A 17,464-nucleotide genomic window follows, 5' to 3' on the forward strand; every position below is an offset into this window, starting at 1 on the left:
AAATGCTCTATCTGTGCAATTCAACTTGGTAAACACTAACTAGCTAGACATGTGGCTATTGACCACTTAAAATGTAGGCTAGTAAAACTAAGAAGCAAAGTTCTTTAAGTTTAAATAGCCACTTATAACTAGTGGATACATAGTGGACAATGTAGCTATAAATCAAAAACCCTCCAGAATTTTATTTTGTAAAGTTAGAGCTTTACTATTTTACATGACTTCCACCAGTATATGAGGGGAATGCAAACAAACAAAAGGTGTGGCCGCTTATGAAAAACTGGCAGTTTCTCACACGGGTAAACACAGAGTAACCATACAATTCAACAATTCCTCTCTTAGGCATATATCTAACAAAAAAGAAAATATACACCGACACAAAAATCTGTACACAAATATTCACAATAGCTTTATGCACTATTGCCAAAATGTGGAAATAACCAAAATATCCATTGTTAACAATTACAATGGAGTATTACTGACAAAAAAGTGAACTGATACATAAAAAAATGAACCAATACAATAAAACAGTATTGATACATGTTATAATATGGATAATCTAAAATACTAAGTTAAAGAAAAGTTACAAAAGACCAGCTATCATATGATTACATCATTAATATAAAATGCCAACAACAGCCAAATCTACAGAGGCAGATAAAGTAGATAAGATGTCTAGGACTCAGGGGTACAGAGAAGTTGTGGGGAAATGGCTAAGAAGTATTGGATTTCTTTCTGGGGTAACAAATGTTCTACAAGTAATGTAGTGAAGGATGGACAACTTCTAGTATACCAATAGTCACTGAATAGTACCCTGTATTTAAATGGGTGAATTATATAGTATGTGAGTTATACCTCAATCAAGCTGCTAAAAAAAAAAGTCACAGCTTTTATTGATCCACCAGAAGACTCTTTAAAGTCTCAGATGCCACCAAAAAACTACTAGAACTGATAAATGAACTCAGAAAGCCACAGGATATAAAATCAATATACAGAAATCCATTGCATTTCTATACACTAAAAATGAAGTAGAAAGAGAAATTAAGAAAATAATCCCACTTACAATTGCTCCAAAAATAATAAAATACCTAAGAATAAACTTAACCAAGGAGGTTAACTCTAAAAACTGCAAAACACTGATGAAAGAAATTGAAGATGACACAAACAAATGGAAAGATATTCCATGCTCATGGATTGGAAGGACAAATATTGTTAAAATGTCCACGGTACCCAAAGCAGTCTATAGATTTAATGTAATCAATATCAAAATACTAATAGCAGTTTATAAAGAACTAGAACAAATAATCCTAAAATTTGTATGGAACCCTCAAAGACCCCAAAGTAGCCAAAGCAATCTTGAAAAAGAAGAATGGGGGCACCTGGCTGACTCAGGTGATAGACCATGTGACTCCGGATCTCAGGGTTGGTAATTCAAGCCCCACGCTGGGCATGGGACCTACTTAAAACAAAGCAAACAAAATAAAATAAAGAAGAACAAAACTGGAAGTAGAATAATCCCAGAATTCAAGATATACCACAAAGCTGCAGTAATCAAAACAGTATGATATTGGCACAAAAACAGAAACATAGATCAACGGAAGTGAAAAGAACCCAGCAATAAACCCAGTCATATAGTCAATTAATCCTCAACAAAGCAAGAAAGAATATCCAATGGGAAAAAGAATGTCTCTTGAACAAATGGTGTTGGGAAAAGTAGACTTCAACATGCAAAACAATGACACTGGATCACTTCCTTAAACCATACACAGAAATAAACTCAAAATGGATTAAAGGACCTAAATGTGAGAAATTCTAGGAGAGAACAAAGGCAGTAATTTCTCTGAGATTGGCCATAGCAACATTTTTCTAGATAATGTCTCTGGAGGCAAGAGAAACAAAAGCAAAAATAAACCATTAGGACTACATCAAAATAAAAAGCTTCTGCAAAGCAAATAATAAAACTAAAAGACAACCTACTGAATGAAAGAAGATATTTGCAAATGAACATCTGATAAACGGTTAGTATCCAAAATATATAAAAATGTACACAACTCAACATCAAAAAACCCCCAAATAATCCGATTAAAAAATGGGCAGAGGGGCGCCTGTGTGGCTCAGTCGGTTAAGCGTGTGACTTTGGCTCAGGTTATGATCTTGTGGTTCATGAGTTCAAGCCCTGCATCGGGCTCTGTGCTGACAACTGAGAGCCTGGAACCTGCTTAGGATTCTGTGTCTCCCTTTCTCTCTGTTCATCCCCTACTTGTACTCTGTCTCTCTCTCTCCCAAAGATAAATAAACATTAAAAAAAAAAAAACATTAAAAAAAATGGGCAGACAACATTAAAAGACATTTCTCCAAAGAGGTTATACAGATGGCCAACAGACACATGAAAAGATGCTCAATATCACTCTTCACCAGGGAAATGCAAATCAAAACCACAATGGAGTATCACCACACCTGTCAGAATGGCTAAAATCAAAAGCAAGAAACAACAAGTATTGGTGAGGATGGGGAGAAAAAGGAACCCTCTTGCACTGCTGTTGGGAATGCAAACTGATACAGTCACTGTGGAGAACAATATGGAAGTTCCCCCCCAAAATTAAAAATAGAATTACTATATGATCCAGTAATTTCACTACTGGGTATTTACCCAAAGACTATGAGAACACTAATTTGAAAAGATATATACACACCTATGTTTTTTGGCATTATTTATAATAGCCAAAATATGGAAGTAGCCCAAGTATCTGTAGATAGATGAATGGATAAAGAAGTAGATATACACACAACAGAATATTATACAGAAAAAAGAAAGAGATCTTGCTATTTGCAACAACATGGATGGACCTAGAAAGTATTAATTTTAAGTGAAATAAGTCAGAGAAAGACAAATATCATATGACTTCACACATAAATGGAATTTAAGAAACAGAACAAAGGCAAAAAAAGAAACAAATTGAGAATCAGACTCTCAACTACAGAGAACAAACTGATGGTTACCAGAAGGGAGGTCAAAGGAGGGATGGGTGAAATAGGTGATGGGGATTAAGGAGAGCACTTGTTATAATGAGCACCAGATAGTGTATGGAAGTGTTGAATCACCATATTGTACACTTTATTTTTTTTATATTAGTCTCTTTCATCTTAAAAAAAATTTTTTTTTAATCTTTATTTATTTTTGAGAGAGAGAGCAGGGGAGGAACAGAGAGAGGGAGACACAGAATCCAAAGCAGGCTCCAGGCTCCAAGCTGTCAGGCACAGAGCCCGATGTGGGGCTCGAACCCACGAATCGTGAGATCATGATTTGAGCCGAAGTCCAACGCCTGACTGAGCCATCCAGGCGCCCCTCTTTTATCTTTTAAAATATTCATGCGAGAGAGAGAGTGCAAGCAGGGGAGGGTTAGAGAGAGAGAGGGAGAGAGAGAGAATCCCAAGCAGACTTTATGCTGCAGCGCAGAGCCCGATGTGAGGCTTGAACACATGAAGTGTGAGATCATAACCTGAATCGAAATTAAGAGTCGGACGCTCAACTGACTAAGCCACACAGGTGCCCCGGGTCCCTTTTATTTAAAAAAACTTTTTTTTTATATTGTACACCCTTAGCTAATATAACACTGTATGCTAACTATACTGAAATTTTAAAAATCGCAGACATTCAAGAAAAAAAATACTTCGCAATTAAGCAATGATAAATGCTTAACGAGTGAAATAATTTAAATACACCAATGGTAACCTTTTCATTGTTAAGTTTCATTGTTAAGCAACTGCTATTGTGTATTTAAAGAATTAGAATAGAACCACCACGATCTACTTTACATAGTAAACATCTGAGTGCAATGCAGGTAGAAAATTTTAAGTTCAAAGTGATAAATGAGAGATACTATAGCACACATCATGAGATTTCTTTATGGCAAATGAGTTAGCATATTTTGTTTTCAGTATCAGTTTTCTTCTATCTTTAGTTAGCAACAATGAAATACTAAATTCTTACAGTTGTTAACAACTAATTGTTCCAGAGAATAATCACAAAGCCATACCTCAAAAACATCATCATGATTAACGATATGCTTCAAGTTCTCAGAAGCTTTCGTGTTTGCAGTCACTGGTTGACTTCCAGGACTAATCTCAGCTTCAGATTCACTGGTCTTCTGTGGAGAGTTTCCTATCATATACTTTTCTCTTTCATCAGCTTTGATTCTCACTGGAGTGGTACTTTCTGAAGTCTAAGTAAAAGAAAAGATAAAGAATTCATATTCCTTAAAGCTTTGTATCTATTTTTTTACTACAGTTCAGATTAGAATTTAAAAGTAGGAGCTCCTGGATGGCTAAGTAGGAAGAGAGTGTGACTCTTGATCTCGGGGTTGTGGGTGTGAGATACACAGTGGGCGTAGAGATTATTAAAAAAAATAAATATTTTAACATCTTCCTATTCTGAATAAATCAAGGAAACTTTAAAGATGGAAATCTGCAGCACTCACAGATAAATATGCATTCGGGGAGCAGGGGGTCACCAAAGTTTCATGAACCACATTCAACTCTACAATTTAGCTGAGGCTACATTTCATCTCAAAGGCTGCAAAGCTGGTGTTCATGAGTGAGTCATTTAGCTCAGCAAGGTCAAAATCAAGATGGTTAGATTGTTTTCTGCTGAATGTACATTATATAGCAACTCTAGTGATGTGGTAAAACTTTTGTTTCTGTGATATAATGTGGGAAAGAAAATCCCATTAAAGGAACACACACTTTAAGGATTTGTCTAGGTTTCTGAAACATCCCAAGGCAAGTACCATGGTCTGTCATAGCAATTACATTTAAAATTAGAATTGGGTAGGGTGGGTCAATGTTCTCAGGGGAAAAACAGTATTTCCATAACAATAAATTTAAGGATATTTGTTATCTTATTTTTTTTTTCAACGTTTATTTATTTTTGGGACAGAGAGAGACAGAGCATGAATGGGGGAGGGGCAGAGAGAGAGGGAGACAGAATCGGAAACAGGCTCCAGGCTCTGAGCCATCAGCCCAGAGCCCGACGCGGGGCTCGAACTCACGGACCGCGAGATCGTGACCTGGCTGAAGTCGGACGCTTAACCGACTGCGCCACCCAGGCGCCCCCGTTATCTTATTTTTTATTCAGACAAGATTTTTTAAAAGTTATGTTGATGCTATCCTGCCCATCTGGAAAGCCTATAACCATACTGAAGTGGTAAGAATAGCAATTAGAGAGTTTGCTAATTATTCCAGCTCTGACTTCAAATAGCCGGGAACAGCCTAAATCTGGGAGGACATTATAGCGTATACAAAAAGAATCATTATATAAATTATTAAAGTTTTAAAGTGCTTGAAATAAGTTTTAGTCAATTCTTTTATTTTTAATTTTTTTTTCAGTTTACTTACTTATTTTGAAAGAGAAAAAGAGAGAGGGAGAGAGAGAATGAGAGCAGGGGAGAGGCAGAGAGAGAGAGGGAGAGAGAGAATCCCAAGTAGGCTCTGTGTTGTCAGTGTAGAGCCCGACGTGGGGTTCAATCCCATGATCTGAGATGACGACCCTGAGCTGAAATCAAGTCGGCCGCTCGACTGAATGAACCACCCAGGTGCCCCTAGTCAATTTCTTTAAAATGAGTTTTCTGGGGTGCCTGGGTGGCTCAGTTGGTCGAGGGTCAGACTCTTGGGTTCACGTCAGGTCATGATCCTGGGGTCGTGGGATCGAGCCCCATGTCAGCTCCGTACTGAGCGTGGAGCCTGTTGAGGATTCTTTCTCCCTCCTTCTTCCCCTCTCCCCTGCTCCTGTTCTATCTCTAAAAACAAATTAAAAAAAAAAAATTTAAAATGAGTTTTCTAACCTTCACACCCACATCATTATTTACAACTTGCTGATCTTCATGTGGTTTCAAATCTTTTCCAGAATCTTCATAAGTCTCTTCATCTTTTAATCTATGTACAATGGTTTGAACAGTTTTGACCATATTCTTAAGCTCATCTGGGTATGGTGTTGGATATCTCTTTAAATTTCCCTCCTAGGGAAATAAAATAAATGAAATTTGAAATATGGATACATATTTTAACATCAACCTCAAAATTTAATCTACAATGCATCTTAATTACATTGGTTATCTGGCTCCTGGGGTAGCTTTAAAAACAGAGGATAGGCCATTGAAAGCATTTTAGACACAATAAAAGCATGGTTTTATCAACAGTAAAAGAATTTATAGTTACAGATTTAACTAATGTTTTGAAACTTTTTTTTAGCAGACTTAAATATATTCCATTTTAAGATTTATGGTGTGGATATTGCCAATACCATCGCTAGGCTTTCAAACAGTTGTTTTCTGGTATTTACCCAGACATATATAAACCTCCTACAATTATATACATCTTATATGCCAAGAACCAAGTACTTCTAAAGTCAGCCTAATGTCACTTTCTGGGATTCAGCTAGTTTACATAAGGTAAAAATAATTACATTCATGAGTAACTTGGAAAGGTATTATTCACTACTTGTCACTGCCACAGTCTCAATCTCATAAAGAAAAAATTGTTCAAAACAGAATTCTTTATCTCTAGAATATAAGTAAATAATAATAAATCATTTAAAAAAGGGAAGGGGGAAAAACAATCAGGTTTTTCTCTTCAGGACTCACCCGGGGAGGTGCTTCCCTTTCATCTTTGTCTTCATCACAATCAAATGCCACTTGAGCACGCTGTTTCCTCTGTTCCTCCCACAATGAAGGATTAAAACTTTCATTATCTGATATGAACATAACTAGAGGAAAACAAACAAAAAACAAAAACAAAATCCACTATATTTTACAGTATTATGAAAAGCTACTACTTGTTTATAACTTTCTTTAGGAATGACATTCATTAAGTTAAGACTGGTCAACGCCACCAGCATTAAATGCTACATTAAGAAGTAGGCTGTGATTCTAGTATTTCTTTACAATATTCATCATGTATCTTTTCTTCCTTAAAGGTAATGTGTCTTGTTACCAGAAGGGTTCCTGGTAAGAATCTAACAATTACAACAGGGTAGAAAGGTGACTGTGTGCAGTTTCCTACAAAAATCAGCATGGTAACAGTGCTCACTTCAGCAATACATATACCACATGGTAATATATAAATTATTTCATGCAAGTTTTTGCATTCAGAATAATCTTCCCAATTCCAATATTGTTCATTATGTATGGGGGAAAGGAAGGTGAAGACAAAGTGAGTTATTTTGAGTTAAAAAAGATTACCCTGAAGCCTTGTAATTACATCCTTGCATTAAACATGATACTTTATATAGCTTTACTTATGTAAAGTGCTTACAAGATATTTTTTATATCAAAATGCAACGAAAATTAAAAATCTAATATAAACTCAACACTATATATCCTCCTATGCAACATACAATTAAAGGTAAAGACTTAACAGCTGTTACAGTTTTTCAATTAGGCAACTAAGACAGATCTAAGGCTTAAAAATTAATCCATTTGTCTATTATATATCACCATACAGAAGTTTGTGCAATACAAGATCAAATCACAAATTGTTTTCTGCCAATTAAAAGAAAATGACTATACCTACTCAAAAGGAATTAAAAGCACCTAAAATTAGCGAACAGAAAAAAATGAAATTCCTGGAATACCCATATGTGGTCAGTTTGAACACTTATGCAAAAGTAGCATGAACACTGTTAATTTTTAGTCCTTATTTTGGGCTTCTTACCATACTTTAATTTCATATCCAAACTAAATACCACAAAACCAAATATGAACAACTGGAATCGAGTTTTTGTCTTCAGCTTTTCCTTGTTTTCATTACCTGGTTCGAGAATTTTTTCTTTAATTACTTTGTGGCATTGCTCAACAGCTAATGAATCAGAAAGTTAGTTTTTGTTTGTTTGTGGAATGTGATTCAAATTCCTAGGAATATCTATAGATTTCTGTTGTAGACTTGGGAAGGTAAGCCAACCCAAGCAGTCTGCAGCAACCTACTTCCAGGCAGTAATTTTAATCACCAGCCTAGGCCAGAAATCCCTTAACTGTTTTTACATCATGCCAAAGTAATCTTACGCTAGAACTTTTTCAGAACCTTAAGATAAGTAACTTTCACCATGCATTTCATTCTTGCCAACTTCTGGTCACTTACACTTTCTACCCTTTAGTATAAATCTCACATCTTTTGAGATTCAGGGTATCAGGTGATACTATCACTTTCTCTGTATTTTAGACTCTGTATTTTAGCCACTAAGACTGATCACCCTGGCATATTCATGGAAGATTCTAGTGTTTGCCTACAGTCTTTCTCTCCACTTAAAACCTGCCAATATCCTGAATGATAACGTGTGAAGACCCCCCCCCCCACTTCAACACTACAATTTCATAGTTCCTCAATTTCCTCATTCCAATATCCACCTGCATTTCACCAATGTGATTCCTAACCATGGTCACACTCAAGACCTAGGCTTCTGTAACTCTTCCTCCTCCTTGACCACTACACACTTGTCCTTTCAAATCATTCACTTCCCTATTATTGTTCGTAAACTTTGAGTTCCTTATTCTCATTTCTTATTCTCCCTGTAAAATCACTCTAGGTTTTACTTTCTTTTCTATCCAGCTTAGATTTCATGATATATTATTTTAACCACTCTCACATTTCTTGCCCCTTTTCCTTAGGTAATACCTATTCAACAAAACCCATAATGTGTTACTTCAATCACCTTCTGTGTTTTGGACTGCTGACTTCTACCGGAGAAGAGTGACATCACCTTGTTGTTTAGAACCATTACATACTTATGGTATCCCCTCATCTTTGCTCCATCTTCAGCGCCGCCCAGGAATCCTATTTATTTCTAGTTGGTCTTTTCTAGTCACTTACCTCAAAGGTCCTTCCCTCAACCTCTAGAGGCAATTTTTTTCTTTGAGATCAGTGAGTAAAGAAAAGCAATCAAAAGCCTCAAACTGATAAATGCCCCCACACCTGCAACAACCTGCTTCCCCCAGCTACAAACTGTTATATGGATGCATACTTCCCATTCAACAATGATTCCTCTAAGTAGACCCAAAATACCAGGCCTTCTCTTTCAAATTCACCCATCATTATCCCCCTCTACAACATGAGCTTCTTTTTTTTTTCTTTTAAGATTTTATTTTTAAGTAATCTGTACACCCATTATGGAGCTTGAACTCACAACCCTGAGATCAAGAGTTGTGTGCTCTACCAACTGAGCCAGCCAGGTGCCCCAGAACACGAGCTTCTTGAAAGCATGGATTTTTCTTTTTAAATATTCAGATTTAACACACTGCTTAGATCTAACACAGGTGTTCAATAAAAATTGAATGAATTTGGGGCACCTGGGTGGCTCAGTCGGTTGAGCGTCCGACTTCAGCTCAGGTCATGATCTCACAGCTCTTGAGTTGGAGTCCCACATGGGGCTCTGTGCTGACAGTTCAGAGCCTGGAGCTTGCCTGGGATTCTGTTTCTCCCTCTCTCTCTGCCCCTAACCCACTCACATTCTGTCTGTGTCTCTCTCAAAAATAAATAAACATTAAAAAAAATTGAATGAATTAAATGTGAACAAAGCATCTATTCCTCTTAAAGTATATAAAACTCCAAGTCAAGAACACTGTGTTTTCTGACTTGTTTATTTCTTTGAGGCAAAGTCATAAAGGAAAAAGCTTTTACTGCATTTGAAAAGAAATCCACCCAGTTGGCCATGTCAATGTAGTTTCTGATTTGGTATTGTAAGTGCAGTATGTTACAGTGCTATATGGAAATACTTTAAGAAACACGTAAACTCTACAAGGACTTAAACATTCTAACTGTATCTCAGACCTATCCTTTTAAGACTCTTCCATTCTAAAACACATCTCTCAAATCAAAAATTCAAAGTGGCAAGATTTTATTCTGCTACTTCTACTCTTTGTATCAGAAATAAATTTCTTAACTGAACTATGACCTCTTTTAAAAAGAAACAGTAAGAGGATAAATTGAAATGACAGAAATGATAGAAGGCCAGGTAAATCTGAATCATGAAAACAGAAGACAATAAGAGAAATCAAAGCATGAGTACACCCATGATTAGAACAGTTCTAAGCAGCAGTCACCAACTTCTATTAAGTGGTCAGATAATAAATATGGTTAGCTTTGTGAGCCCAGAGACCAATGTGAAGACACTATGGTAGGTGCTTAGGACAGAAATCAAATTTCCACAAGGTTTCTGACAAATTTAAGATATATGTACTAATAACTGAGTACCATTATTGTATTATAGTTCTACCAATGAGAAGACTGAAGGTTTCGCTGTTAGGAGTAACATTTTGCTTAACTGGTGCTGGCTATCATCAAACTGATGCAAAGAGTCACCTGTAAAAACTATTCTTACCTTGTGGGCCACACAAAAACAGGTAGCAGGCCAGACATGGCCCATGGGCCACAGTGTGTCAATCACTCTGACTGGAACAAAAAGTGTTATGACAAAAGATATTTATCTGGTTGTTCCCTGGAAGGGGGTCTTCAACAATATCTCACATTATGTCTTTAATACTTTAGTTCATTATTCAAATAAAAAGGTATAAGCTGTTGAGTAGTTTTATTCATTGTTGGAATCATGTTTGGTTATTTGAGTGTGCGTTAAAATGAAAGCAAAATAAAACATTCTCAGGTCTCTATATGGCAGTGACAAAAGCAAAGAGGGAAAGCACTAATACCACATGGATATAATAATATCAAAGATTAAATATGTCCTTTACAGACTTGGTTTCTTCTCAAAGGAAAAAATAATTTTGTTCAGAATCTTCCTTCAGAATAATATCTGTATTTGATTTTTAATAATTACCAGTTTTTATTATTTTTCTAAAGTAAAAGTAGCAAATGAGAATAAAAACAAATTTTCCCAACGTGTTGTTCCTATCGTTTAAGACAGGCACAGAAAGCTATTAAGCTTTTTTTTTTTTTTTTTAATTTTTTTTTCAATGTTTATTTATTTTTGGGACAGAGAGAGACAGAGCATGAACGGGGGAGGGGCAGAGAGAGAGATACAGAATCAGAAACAGGCTCCAGGCTCTGAGCCATCAGCCCAGAGCCTGACGCGGGGCTCGAACTCACGGACCGTGAGATCGTGACCTGGCTGAAGTCGGACGCTTAACCGACTGCGCCACCCAGGTGCCCCAAGCTTTTTTTTTTTTTTTTTTTAACCATTTATTCATTTTTTGATAGAGACAGAGAGTGAGTGGGGGAGGGGCAGAGAGAGAGGGAGACAGAATCTAAAGCAAGCTCCAGGCTCTGAATTGACAGCACAGAGCTCGATGCGGGGCTTAAACTCATGGACCATGAGATCATGACCTGAGCTGAAGTCGCTTAATCGACTGAGCCACCCAGGTGCCCCCAGGGACAGAAAGCTATTAAATCTGGCCCACTTTCTGTTTTTGTATAGTCTACAACCTAACAATAGTTTAAAAATTTTTAAATACTGGGGGGAAAAAAACCCAAAACATAAAAAAATTTTTCATAATACATGAAAATTACATGAAATCTAAATTTCTCTGTCCATAAATAAAATCTTATTAGAACACACCTATGCTCATTTGTTTACATATTGTCTGTGACTGTTTTTTGCACTAAACAGGCAGCATCAAGCAGCTATCACAGAAACCTATGGTCTATGAAGCCTATATTTATTAAATTGTCCTTTACTTAAATAATTTGCTGCCCCATCAACAGGAAGGACATTAACGTCTCTTCTTACACTAAGAATTTATTCTTCTTTTTCCTCACAAATATTTTAAGTATTAACATTCTATCTTCCCACATAAAAGAAAAACTATTAGAATATATTATGTCTGGCTGGCAGTAATACTATTTATAGTGATACTCACTCTTACTAATTTCTAATATCCAGAAATCAACTTCAGAGATAAAATTGGAAATTGACACATCAATTCCAGTGACTATGGCAAACGAAGAAAAAAACACCTACTGATGTATCCAAACATTCACTATAATTCCCCACAATGCAAAATCGGGCATAAGCCAGAGTTAGTGGTATATCTATTTTGAATTTTTTAATTTCTTTTTTTTTTTTTTTTTTTTACTTTTTTTTGGTAATCTCTATGCCCAATGTGGAGCCTAAATTCACAACCCTGAGATCAAGAGTTGCATGCTCTACTGATTAAGCCAGCCAGGTGTCCTTGAACTTCTTAAAAAAAAAAAAAAAAAAAAAAAAGAATTTTTTTTAAACATTTATTTATTTTTGAGAAAGACATAGCGTGAGCGGGGGAGGGGCAGAGAGAGAGAGGGGGACACAGAATCTGAAGCAGGCTCCAAGCTCTGAGCTGTCAGCCACAGAGCCCAATGTGGGCTCAAACCCATGAACCATGAGATCATGACCAGAGCTGAAATCAGACACTTGAACCGACTGAGACATCCAGGTGCCCCTGAACTCATTAACTTCTAATGTACATATAGAGTACTTGCATAAAATAATATTTCAACATCGAATGCCTAAAATTAAATATGCTATTATTTTATTATGGATACATGTTTCCAAATTATATTGCTAAATATGGAAATTAGGGGTTGATTTAAATATATGGAAGAGAGCTTGTGCTTACAAACCTATTCTCTAAGCATTATAGATTCCCAATGAAGTAAACTATTCACATCTAACATCTCACAAGTCTTAACTTTTAATTCAATTCAAAAGCTAAATAGTTTTGCTTTACCCAAATAAACCTCATTTAATATTCCCATGAAATAACTTATCAAAGCAAGTCTTTTATTCCTTCCTGCAAAGAACAAGAAATAATGAACATAGATAAATGAGTTCTCCAATTATTTATCACTTAATAATGGAAATTGAATGATTTTATTTTTTAATGTATTTATTTCATAACTGTTTGCTAAACCTGCCAAAACAATGTAAGAATAATAATAACCAATGTGATTCTGCCATAGTGCTAACTAAGCACTTTACATTCAGTGCTTCTCATCTGTACAAAAACCCTGCAAAACTGATACTATTATCATTATTTCAAGGTAAGGAAACTGAAGCTCCAGAATTTATTTAACTTGCCTCTGGTATATTTATAAATTACAATTAATGATCAATTTAGATTTTTTCTTCAGTGTTTTTATGTATTAAGAGTTAATTTCCAAATAACTTTGAGCCATAAATATTTTCACTGCTGTCAGAAAAATATACATATAAAAATATTCTTTAAAAAATTTTTTTTCATGTTTATTTATTTTTGAGACAGAGAGAGACAGAGCGTGAGGGAGGAGCAGAGTGAGAGGGAGACACAGAATCCAAAGCAGGGTCCAGGCTCTGAGCTGTCAGTACAGAGCCTGGTGCGGGGCTCGAACCCATGAACCGTGAGATCATGACCTGAGCCAAAGTTGGACACTTAACTGACCGAGCCACCCAGGTGCCCCATAAAAGTTATATTAGTAAGTGTAACATAATATATACTTTACACACATGATGAGGGACCAGAAGGCAAACTGAGTGCAAAGTTTGCTTTGTACAAGTTTGCTTTACAAAGGGGTGCCAAAGCTAGCACCCCTCCCCATCCCCAGGTGTATGGGTGATATTTCTTAGACACTCCTAGGTGCTCAAGAACAAAGGAAAGGGGTTTAAGTGCTTGCCATGGTGATGTGGGAAAACTAAGGCAAATGAAAAATTAAATTCCCTTAATACCTAGAGCCCACTGACAAGTCCATGAAACAGGTAGACTGACCTTCATCTACGAGCTCAGCTGCTTCAATGATGACACTTTGCTAGGGGCAAAAGGGAATCCTGGCCTAACATTATCCTGACCCCTGAGATCCTGTGAGTCTCCTTAAACACTTGAAAATTCCTTTGCAAACCTCCTTTATCTTCAGTCCCCAAGTATACGTTGGCAATAATACTCCAAGCATATGGTCCCTGATATACATTTGAAGGGTCTCATGACTAAGGTTTTACTAAATGTAAATGACGTTTTCCTAACAGCTAGCCCCTAGAGGTCCTCAAACCTTGTTTCCAAAATTCCTTAGAGACTGCCACTGTCCCTAACCCCCACCAACCGGAGGGTATATAATCAGTCACTCCTCACAACCCCAGTGCAGCTTTTCTGTCCATGGGTCCTGTCTCCATGCTTTAACAAAATCACCTTTTTGCACCAAAGATGTCTTAAGAATTCTTTCTTGGCCATCAGCTCTGAACTCTACCACCACCCCAAAACAACATGTATTGGAACCAATCTGCTCCTTAGTCTAAAAGGCTTTCATACTAAAACTGTTGAAAAACATGTATGGTCAATAGAAAAGGGTATGTTCCCCTTTCTAGGCAAAACCTAAGAACTTAGAAACAACACTTTATGCAGAATTCTACATATTATCCTTATCTGGTAAGTAGATCCAAAGATAGTATTTAGTCTACAACAAAACAAGTGAACGAAACAGTTCCTGGTTCAACAGTCCTAATTACATTTAACATGCATTCCTGACATTTAGCAAAGAATAGAGAGATCTATAACAAATGAAGTTGACTGTTTAATTTCAAGAAATCATTTAAGGAAGCATATGGTCTACATGTACCTCCAAATTCAACTACCTATAGCCCTGACATACTTATTTTCTCATTTTCAGAGAGACTACGTGAGCTAGGGAGAGAAGCAGAGGGAGAGGCCTGGGGGGGGGTGGGGGGGGCGGGAAGGGAGGAGGAGGGGGGGAGGGACAGAGAGAGAGAGAGAGAGAGAGAGACACCGAGACCCCCCCCAAGCAGGCTCCAGCCTCAGCACAAAGCCCAACGTGGGGCTCAACCCCACAACCCCGGGATCATGACCTGAGCCGAAATCAACAGTCAGGCGTTCAGTAGACTGAGCCACCCAGGTGCCCCAAAAGAAAAGAGATTTTTAAGCTCCTACCATCCTCAGTCCTTGGCTGCTGAGGGAACATGTAGTTAGTAAGCACCATTTTCTGGGTCTCTGAATCAGTCTCTTTTTGAAGAGGTATCAGGGGTTTGGACTAGGGAAAGAAAATAAATGCATAACTTTTAATAATCCTAAAGCAAATACATATCCAGCAATTCCTCTGAATAAGTACTCACCATTCTTTTCTATAAAGTATCAATGTGTAGATTACAAAAACAAGCTTATATATACATAGTAACACTTTAAGCAATGATTTGAAACCTTATAAAAATCTACAAAATATCATTTAGTTTTAGTATAAAACAAAACTCACACTGAATTGCAATTATCACTGATTGTCAATACAATTTAAAAAGATCTCATATACTAAGTGTATCCACAGTCCAGTAATTACTTATCACAATGATTTAATAAAGCTATAAAACAAGCTTTTGGATTTTATGTTATTGTGCCTCCTTTACATTATCTTTCCCCCTTTGGGAAGAGGCTTTTATAGAAACGGTTTAGAAGGTTTAGTATAGTTACCCACAGTTAATTCTAGCTGAAAAAATAGTACTTATAACAAACATTAAGTTGTAACCTGGTTCTCTCTTCTCCCATGTCTCCTATCTCCATTAATGATACCACAAATTTACTTACTCAATGGTGGAACTATAAACCTTTTTTTTGGACATTTTTTAAAACTTCTCTCCTAATTGGTTAAGAAGTGTTTTCAATTTATTCTTAATATAACTAATAACTTTGGCCAGTCTATTAACCTAAAATCGTAACAATCCATGCCCTGACTGACTCCAGACAGGCAGGAAACTACCCAATCTCTCCCTCACGTGCCAACCTATCAATTAATTCTTTAGACTGACTCTTGTGAAAACCTTGCAGCTAGCTAATGTATCCTGTGCTCTTACTCCCATTCAAACATTTCCTCCACGGCCCTCAACTTGTTCCACAATAAACAAATTGCCCTGCATCTCAAACATCTTCACTGAAAACTTTCCTTGACCTCCTCAGATAACAGATATGGCAGATCTATTCCTTCCCTAGGACAGTACTTCCCTGTACTCTTCTTAAAATTAGGGCTATTCTCTCAAAGATCATAAACCCTACGTCAGGAGATAGGTAAATTTAGAGCTCACAAATGCTGTGAGATCATCACTCTTCTCTCTTCAAGTATAAATACCTGTTCTTTTGAGGGACATTAAATTCTGCCTCTACCATTCTGAACTCTGCCTCTGCCATTCTACATCCTTTCCTAATATCCACTGATCTCCTGGTTAGTGCTGGAACCAGATAATAGGATCACTTGAGTTGCAGTGTGGTTCAGAATGAAATTAGAGTGGTTTGAGATTGGAGGTGGTGGCAACACTGGAGGCAGAGATCTACTGCATATCTCAGTAGTCCAAGTCAACAAGAGTAAGATGAAGATGAGAACCATAGATAATTTACAAATTTTTAGCAGCCACGTTTCTAAAAAGCAAAAATAAGTTAAATTTTGATAATACATTAAATTTAACATATCTTCTATGTTCAAAATAGAATTCTGTTATATGACCAAAAATTGTTAATGTGATATTTTATTTTCTTTGTTTATATGAAATATACAAAATCCGGAATATATTTTACACTTAGAGCACATCTCAATTTGGACCAGACATATGACACTGGTGCCTACTGTACTGGAGATGATACACTATATTTAAGATGATTATATTTAAGGGAAGTGAAAGCAGGGATAAAGCAAAGCAGAAAAACACCTGAGATACATAAGAGTTAAGACTAAATAGACTTCGGTGATTAACAGTAGTTAAGAGTTATACTCCCAAGTCTGTCTCTAGCAAGTACTTTTTACTAATCTAGGGAACCCAGGAAAAGAAAAAGATTGGGAGCAGAGGATAGCACATTCACTTTTAGACTGGTTGAATTTGAGACATCTGGGTGGCAATGTTAAGTAGAAAATGAGTGTACAGTAAAGGAAAGAGAACTGAGAGCTGAGGATACTGTTAGGAATAACAGCATATAGATAGTAATTGCATCTTTCCAAGAGTTAAGTATATGGAAAGAAACTCAAGATGAGCCTTGAGTACCATATGGGGCACCAATATCTAAGACTGGCAGAAGAAAAATTCCTGAAAAGGAAACAGAGGAGCGGTCAAGCACAAGGACAAGCAGTAGAGGATGGTAACAGAGACACCACGTCTGCTCTCTCTCCACTGTTTCCACAATATTTACTAGTCAAGCTCACCAAAATTGACACTCCCTTGAACTTTCAACTTGATCACCATAATTCTTTCTTTTATTTGCTTTCTTTTTGTACCTCATCAGACCTCATTATAAATACTTTTGTGCCAATTACGAGGATCACCTTGTTGCATTGTCTTTCTCTTTACACCTGGATTGGCAAAGCTGCAACCCAGAATCGTTCCAACCGTGTGCTTTGTCTGTATTACCCAATGAGCAAATTAATGTAACTACAGATCTGTGGTAACCAACTTCAACAGGGATTCTCAATGGTGCCTAAAAATCCTTCTATGTTTCCTAAATTATATTCTGAAGATACTATTTTCTCAAAGATTTTT

At 36.7% G+C, this 17,464-nt stretch overlaps 1 protein-coding gene across 8 annotated transcripts in view; it reads right to left on the reverse strand.

Annotated features, from left to right (window-relative positions):
• The window catches only part of ERBIN (erbb2 interacting protein), a 133,912-nt gene that overhangs the window by 24,384 nt on the left and 92,064 nt on the right, over positions 1-17,464 (reverse strand). For all 8 annotated transcript variants that reach the window (XM_040451864.1, XM_040451887.1, XM_040451881.1 and 5 more), the window contains 4 exons: positions 14,886-14,985; positions 6,636-6,757; positions 5,838-6,011; positions 4,035-4,220 (listed from right to left, as the gene is read on the reverse strand). In XM_040451864.1, coding sequence (XP_040307798.1) covers positions 4,035-4,220; positions 5,838-6,011; positions 6,636-6,757; positions 14,886-14,985 — 582 coding nt within the window. The remainder of the gene's footprint in view (positions 1-4,034; positions 4,221-5,837; positions 6,012-6,635; positions 6,758-14,885; positions 14,986-17,464) is intronic.

This window comes from Herpailurus yagouaroundi, unplaced genomic scaffold (assembly GCF_014898765.1).
Source record: "Herpailurus yagouaroundi ecotype Mexico unplaced genomic scaffold, PumYag 29, whole genome shotgun sequence".
NCBI lineage: Eukaryota > Metazoa > Chordata > Mammalia > Carnivora > Felidae > Herpailurus > Herpailurus yagouaroundi.